The following is an 8,487-nucleotide window of genomic DNA, read 5'->3' as shown; positions in this document are numbered from 1 at the left end:
AATTTGTTTTCACCCATTGAAAAGTGGTTCAAAAGTGTACTCCAACATTTATTTATTGCAAGTTCGCCGTGTAATTCCACCAATCGCAATCGTTTTGTCACTAATGTCGACTAGTACAGTGGATACATATTTTTTAAACGTGATGGATTTTGCTGATGTTTGTTTGTCTGTAGTGCTGTCCAAAACGACGCTCCAAATATTTACGGAAATAGGCCTGCTATACCTTTTAAACCACAAAATCGAAACAAGTTTGAAAAAGTTATAAATTTATAACGTTTTACTTAATTTGTAAAATACCCTGTTGCCCTTTTATGGTGCGTTCCGCAAACATTTTTCTAACGGACTTAAATTGGAGTGGTCGCTATGACTGCGGTGCACGTGTGTTCAGTCGCCGTGGACTGTGCGTGCATTTAGTTTGTTTATTGGCGCATGCGCAATCGTCACAAATTTATTGGAGCAGACGACGCATATGCCGTGTCCGAAACGGGCTTCCAGAGCTACGGCTAGGTCTATTGTCCACGCGTCTCCACACATTTCCAATGGAGCGAAGACCTAGACCTAGCTCTAGACTACAGATTCGGATGCAGCCATAGTGTTGGTGTCCCATTTGAGGGATTTGTACTTCCATTTCCCTTGAAGACCTCGTTTGTGAATAAATTGCCAAGAGTCTATCAAATGGTGATATTTAATAGCCTCTAGTCAGAAAAATCTCCGGAAAATAATCAAAAGAAGTGGAAAAAGTCAATTTTACGACAAAGGATGATTATGAAAAAATTGTCTTTACCTAATTTTGTGTCTCATTTTCACAATTTGCCGGGTTTAACTTCAAATAAATTTGATGCCACATGAAAGAAAAGTAACTCCTATGAACAAAAATGTTTACTTCTGGGCAGAAAACCCCCCTTTTTTTAATTCACTTCGTTTTTCACTGGGACCCATTTTGTTTTCCGTATGTTTCACCTTTAATACCTAGTGCCCAATTGTCACACCTTTTCGAATTCCCCTCAGATCATGAGTGATACTGTCTGGAAGACTGATGAATGTTTTGTATCCATCAATTCATTTTTTTTTCAAGATCAAGAGCCATTTGTCTGAAATTTCGGTTTTTCATACAGATTCAAATTTCCGCACTGAGTCCAGCAGCGGTCAAAAATGCATTTGCACTAATACGTACAATGACGTCAAAATTGCCCGACTAAAAGGCAACCAACAAAAACTTTCCGTTCTCATTCATACGGTTTCCTTCTTGCGTGATACTTTCTCATTAGAGCGTTCTTGGTATTCCTCACTATTCACAAGTAGAAAAATGTCAGGAAAACTCGGCAAAACTGGAAAAATCCCCTCTGGAATATTAACCTCACTTCCAACTTCTGACTCTGTTACTTTGGAGGTACGTAAAACGGGCAAAATTTGGAAGAAAATGGATTTTTATCGTGTGCAAGTTAGCAAAAGGGCCTTACAGTGTTTGAATACTAATCGGTATGGAAAAAGGGACAAAGAGTATATCTGAGCTTGATGTCGATTGATTACTTTTGGGGTCCACCTATCCGAGTCAAGAGCCATTTTACTGGCTGCTGGGTGTAGTGGGATTCATTACGCATGCGTACAAACAAAGTGACGGCATGAATATATGTGGGTGGTATCCACACTCACAGTTTGGATCTTGACGCGCACGTGGCAAAGAACACGCGGCATGTAACGTGCGGGAACTACCCATCTATAAGTGCTGCGCCACCGGCTAAAATCAGCCAACTGACTTTCACTGGTATATGTACTTGAATATGACTATTGTTAAAAAGAATTACCCAAGCGTGAATAAAGGAAGGTCGCATGCAGCAATACTGAGGCTGCATCCGAATCTGCTGTCTAGAGCTGGGTCTAGGTCTTCGCTCCATTGGAAATGTGTGGAGACGCGTGGACAATAGCCCTAGCCGTAGCTCTGGAAGCCCGTTTGGGAAACGGCCTGAGTAAACTGTAATCATAAGTAGTAGACCGCTCAGTTCACGAGAAGGTTCGTGCACTCTTGTCTAATCTGTGCACCCATACACGAACTTTAAGGAATGCAGTAAGCGTACTATGCCTTAATTGATTCTGCCAACGGATTTGAATAGTTTGAGGACAGCATTGCCACGTCTGCAGTGTGCGAAATGGCTAAACTGGTAAGATATAAACGGTAATGTCTGTCAAAGAGAGCAGGGGCGTAGCGACCGGGATATGTGGAATAATTAATTTCAGTCGGCAAGTGAATCCCAAATTGGTACATAAACGATGTACGTTGGCCGTCTGCATTTCCCCTGAAGCATCAAATGCAGCATACCACGGATTTCCATTTATTCGCACTTCGTGAAATTTACACGACACGAGCTGGGTTGGTGAAGAGGTTCCATTAGTCAGTAAATCATTAAACAATTCTCGCTGCAATAAAACGTAAACTAAAATCCCCCAGATAAAACTGCACATGTGAAACCTGTTAAAAATTAAAGAATTTAACAAACCGATTCCCTTTTTGGCTAAAATAAAATTTGGCAGATCCATAATCTAAAAAACATTCAAAAACGTGAGGCCTTAGTACTTCTACTTATTATCAAGAAGATAACTGACAGATTGTTAACCTGCCATACATAAACATGTGAACTTTGACCTATGTTCAAAGCCTTGCCTACGGTAAGTCGTTTTGTACCACACAAACTGAAAACTACTTCTTGGTAAATGTACATGCATATTGTCTCAGTTTAGCAGAACTGTGGGACTGAACTGGAAAGGGTTAATTCTGTTTATCTCTTCCATGCTCCAATGCTGACAAAATGACATGCGCATAAGCACACAATGAGTGGATTGCCAGACTTCATTCATAGATTTGTCTGGCTCCGGGGTTTTGACAAACGCTTTCAAATCTGGCATTCTTCGACGAAGAACTACCACGCTGCCTGAATTTATAAAGCTGAACACTTGGCTGCATTGTGAAACCTGTTAAAAAAATAAAGAATTTAACAAACCGATTCTCATGTTGTAGCTGGCTCTTAATTAATACAAGGTTCCACGTGTGGTTGTTATTATCATCATCGTTGAAAACGAAATCGGAAGTGGCCATGGCTTTCGACATATCTATAATACATCTTGGTGTAAGATTCTGAAAGACCTTCATCGTCAGGAGAAAGATGTTTAATTACATGAAACGCAGAATACGGTCGATTCACAATAGCGCGCCTCCAAGAGTTTGCAACGCGTTGACCAATCACACTTCGCGAAATCTGTCGACCCTTTCCAAACGCGCATTCAGTCACAAATTTAACGCATTGTGATTGGTCAACGCGTTGCAAACTCCTAGAGGCGCACTGTTGTGAAACGCCCGTATTGAATTGGCAACCAATGTAGCTGACAGTGGGTGAAACACCAAGGCTTTGTTTCCTACATAGGGTCAGGCATGTAGCAGACTTTTGAACTCGTGCTCGCTGGAATTGAACACTTCGAAGTCGTTTTCTCATAAAAGAAACGATATTGCAATAATCCAGTTGTAAAGCCATGATGCAAAGTATAATCAGTAAACCTCACAGCATCCGCTAAACTACACTTACTCCAAGACAAACCATCAGCCTTGCCAATTTTTGAGGTGAAATAGGGAGAAAAAGTGCTAAACGAGGTAAAAGTGGTAACGTTTATGATATAAAACATGGCCTGGATATAATAACAGTGTTGTAATTTATCTTCTCACTAAGTGGGACTGATCACGTGTATTTTGGCAATATATTTCAAATCATTGGTTATCTCGATCAGTTTTGGTAGAACAAATGAAGTGTATTGAGAATATTTTCAGCAATGAGGAACGAAAAGAAATACATCGAATTGATAACCGCCGCTTTTGTAAAGCACTGGGCGAGCTCGTGCGCCTGGCAGAAATTTACCCAAAATGCTCCGCGCGTCTTTAGCTGTGACCCTGTGTGACGTATTTCCTTTACTGAAATCTGTGCAAGGCCATCAGCTTTTTACCAGCGTCCTGTTTGGGGGCTGGGTGACGAGCGAAGAGCTGCGTGCGCTTTAAGACCACGCAAGATATGTTTTGAACCAAAATGGCGTGGCAATGTTGTACCCGTGGGAACGAGGTTGCAACAAACCAGCCTAGGTCCCACTCTTGTCCCAATTTACAACGTTTGGAGTTAAAAATTTCTTTCACAATTTATTTTACAGAGACGTCAACTTGTGCCCGTTACGGGTATTGTTCTTCTAGGAGTGGACATTCTTCTGAGACTTCAGATGATGGATTTGATAATAATTAGACCTCCAAAGCCTCTTGCTGTGGCAAAGAACACTGGCTTTTCCGCCAATAGAAAAAGTTCACGAGTTTTTCCACAGGCGGCAGCAGACACCAAGTCTGCAGGAATGGATGATTTGAAGCCGGCCATTGGAGAGTCGCATAGTTACAAGATCCAGGTGTACGACGACAAAAATCACTTCTTAAAGAAAGTTGGAACCTTCAAGCGCATCCTGCAGCAGTCAAAGGGAGGCCCAAAGCCACGAGGTGACATCCAGTGCGGCAATAACTACACAATTGAGATAACTCTCGCCGACGAGACAAATAAATTTGCAGGAATGGATGCTGTCCTCTTCCACTTTTATATGCCTTTAGTTCCACGACAGGTACCCCCGCCAGACATGAACCCAGAGCAGGCTTGGGTCTTTTGCTCATGGGAACCACCACTTAGAACTGCCAAACCGATCGGTCGCTATCCAAAACTGACGGGCTTAGCAGCCAACGCTGAGTGGACTTACCATCGAGCATCCGATATCACGACACCCTTCGGGTTCTACCAATCTGGGATACCCATGATAAACAGGACAAAGACGGCGGATGAATGGCTACAAGGAAAGACAAAGTTGGCCATCTGGATGGGAAGTAATTGTAGAAACACAGGCTGGCCGAGATTAAACTTTGTCCGGAAGCTGCAGAGCTATATGCCAATTGACATTTACGGACGCTGCGGTAACCTCACGTGCTTACCCTTGGACAGAATGTCGTCCAAATGCACCGTGGACCTGGTGCAAAAGTACAAATTCTATCTGGCCTTGGAGAACTCTGAATGCGAGGACTACATCACGGAAAAGGTTTGGGACAAAGCCTTGACGCGAGGGGTTGTCCCTGTCGTTTACGGTGCTAGAAAGAAGGACTACGAAGAGTTGCTTCCTCCCAATTCATTCATCTACATCGGGGATTATGAGAATGTCAAAGAATTGGCAGATTACTTGAAAATATTGGACACTCGACCCGATTTGTATGCCAAGTACTTCGAATGGCAAATCAGCGGGACTGCCAATACAACTGAAATATTTTACGGGATTTTCGACCTTACAAGGTTTTGTCATCTTGTACCAATCATTGAGAAAGTTCGAAGAGGCGAGTTAAACCGAACGCAAGTTATTTCGCGCAATTATGTTCAAACGTGCCGAAAAGGATCGTACTATGGAGTAGGAAACTGGGATCCATGGTAACAAATATTTAAAATGAATACCTAAAATTTAATGAGGCCTAATAAGCAAGGCTCCTCGATTCCATATTATTGCGAAGAATACAATTAAACAGTTGAGCCTCAAAACGTGGGGGTTAGGCAGGAGAGTATTGTCTCTTTTCAGCGCAGTCGTATGCAAAAGTACCATCAACTTTACACGCTTTGTTGGTAATGGCGTCCTTCCATTGTTTTCCTCTAAATTAAAGCTTGCCAGACAGCATAACTTCACAGGGACCTTTGTCCAATAACAATCTTCATTTCGTTAGTTATATTTTGAATAAAATAATGCAAATGATGGACGGTACCTTTAAGCTCTGAGTGGGTTTTCGGCTCAGCAGATTTTTTTTTCTTGTTTTTATTGTATGGGTTTGCAGTTTGCACGGAGGGGGTGAATTGTTGCATGAGCATACCAACCTGTTTATATTTCTTAGTCCTTTACCATTCATTCTGTTGTTACATACATGTATCCTCATACAAAAAGGTTAAGCACCGACGAAGTTCAATGGTACATGTTGGGCTGCAATACAATTCCTTCAATCGTTTCTGTCTCACGCTGCTTGCTTCAACGCGCAGTCCTGCAACAAGGACCTTTTGCACTGAAAAAAAAATGCTGGAGTTAGATTCAACCCAATCGAGGGTGAAAACTACAACTACCCAATAGTTTAGGTTGTGTCAACCCAATTTTGGGTGATTGGAATTAATTTCTGGGTTGTTTTAACCAAACAACGGTTAATGTCCACTTGTTTTGTGAGTGAAAACTGAAACAGAAAGTAGTTCTCAACCTTAAGTTGGGTTAACACAGCCCATATTTGGGTATAGTTGCAGTTTTCACCCTTCCTGGGGTTAAAAGTTAACCCACGAAATTTTTCAGTGTGTCTGTTCTAGAATGCTTGTTTGACCCGAGGCCAAATCCCTGAGACTGGGTGTATTCGATAAAAGCTTCCTCGGGTTCACATCTCTAATAAACACTACTTCAATATTTCATCTTATTTCCAAAGTGATGTTGGAAATTTGCAGATAATTTCAGGGTTGGGAAATGTGAAATGTACGGAAATCAAGGAAAAGAGACTTGGTTGGGCGAATATGCAGTAGGCCCTACGGCAAAAATGGCAGGCGGCACTATTTAGTGCAGTAATGTACATTATGTGGGCCAAGTCTACCAATACGCTGGCATCAAACGTCTTTGACATGTACATTCAAGTTCGAGTGGCTACCATTTGTCGACTGAAGCTTCTTTTTCCCTGGTAACCATTCACAAGTAAATACTATGCCGGACAAAATTTACAAGTGGCTAGCAAAATGGTCTATGTTTGAATTTCGACGCATACAAGCTGATTCTGATATTTATTTGTATGAGAAAGTGTATTGATATGATGAAGATTCATTGCCGGCAAATTTTCTGTTTGCGTACGGTACGCACTGGCTTGAACCCCCCTCCCTTCCGTGTGGATGGTGTATGCAATGACACCAACCCCCTTCGTGCGTACGTACTTTATGGACGGCCCCTGATGTCCCTTTTCATTAGTAGTGAGTGATTCATCTATTATTCTTCCCTCTTTCTATACGCAAACGAAAACAATGGCTGCAAAGATGTTTATATCTGTGACTTTCCGTAAGTGAGGTTTTCAATTTTTTTTCCGTTTCTTAAAAGCACCAATTTTGGACGTGATCAGTTCTGGTTTAAGTCCTCGTGATTCTGTTGACACTTTGACGTTACGAGGTTGCAGAATTCGATGCATTTGGGGATTTCATCTTTTTGTCCTAGGGTTCTGCACTTCCGACTAACTGTCAACCTAGAACGTCATCACTCCTGTCATCTCTTTGATTAAATTACCACGAAGGCCATGTTTGTAGAGGATTTACCCCAATGTGCATTTTGCAAAACAAATTAGAGAGTCTTGGGCATCGTGATAAATAGCGACAGTGTCATCACCTCGTATTAGCCATTAGCTGATACTTGCACTGCGTATTAGATAATGACATCATTAATACAATATGCCAAGATCTGTCTTCGTCAAGGAATATTGGGTTTGCGGTCTTTGCGGTGAAGTTCAGATAAACTTCTTTGGAAAGTGGTCCATTTGCCAGGCACGTCCAGTCACTCGATGACTCGGCCTCTACCACTAATAGTCTAGCCAATCATCGTGACCTATCGTGACGTCCATTTTATTGAAAGGAAAAATAAGAGGATGATTGTTTTGTCAAGTACAGAACTGTTTTCATAAGTATCCCAAATGACACTGATTAAAGCAAATTTTATATGGAAATTTATGTCCTACTTAGGCTATCTGTGAACAGAATAATGCCAAATAGTATTTAAAAAAAGTACCTTACCATATTTGCATCGTCACTATTATACGAAGACTCTATATATGAGAAGATAAATGGATATATTATAGGAATACGAAAATATCTCTTGATGGGATCTTAGGGAATTACAGCGTATTATCCGATTTCTGGCGATTACATGAAATATAAGAAGTAATGTTAGCATTTCTGGTATATTTCGCATGTTTTAAGTGCTAAACAACACACCTGCTTTCTATGTTGTGAATATTATTGGTAAGGTTTGTTGGATTCAAAAAGATTGTCTTTGGGTGAAAAAGACTTTGCCGCCAACCGGCTCTAGTTGGCGCTGTTCTTGACGGCAACCAATGCGTATCACATACAGTTTCATGTACCCGTACTGTTCGGATGTCAATGACATGTTCATAATATTCATCTTGTGTAAATGATGTTGATCACAAACCTAACGTGCGTTTATAAAGAAACATGCGTGGGCAAAGAGCTAACAGCAAAGAAGTGATAAAAAACTACACGAAAAAAAAAATATCGCCGACGGGCCTTTCCATCTCCGTGGCAAAAGAATTAAGCTTGATTTCCTGCAGTATTAATATAACAAAGTACAATTTTCTGACATATTTACTGGATAAAAGGAGCTAATTAGGCCGATCGCTCGTCAAAATGATTCTTTTTTTCTCAAAGA

General features: G+C 41.2%; 1 protein-coding gene across 1 annotated transcript; it reads left to right on the top strand.

Annotated features, from left to right (window-relative positions):
• The first annotated feature begins 65 nt into the window (after nt 1-65).
• On the top strand, nt 66-7,056 carry LOC110989340 (core alpha-(1,3)-fucosyltransferase-like). The gene is made up of 2 exons (XM_022253661.2): nt 66-2,159; nt 4,186-7,056. Exons 1-2 carry the CDS (start codon nt 2,148-2,150, stop codon nt 5,482-5,484), a joined length of 1,311 nt encoding a protein of 436 aa, XP_022109353.2. The 5' UTR covers nt 66-2,147; the 3' UTR covers nt 5,485-7,056.
• The last annotated feature ends 1,431 nt before the right edge of the window (nt 7,057-8,487 follow it).

The sequence above is a fragment of the Acanthaster planci genome, linkage group LG10 (assembly GCF_054643075.1).
Source record: "Acanthaster planci isolate LZ-2023a linkage group LG10, COTS_SCS, whole genome shotgun sequence".
NCBI lineage: Eukaryota > Metazoa > Echinodermata > Asteroidea > Valvatida > Acanthasteridae > Acanthaster > Acanthaster planci.
This window is presented reverse-complemented; position numbering and strand designations above follow the sequence as displayed.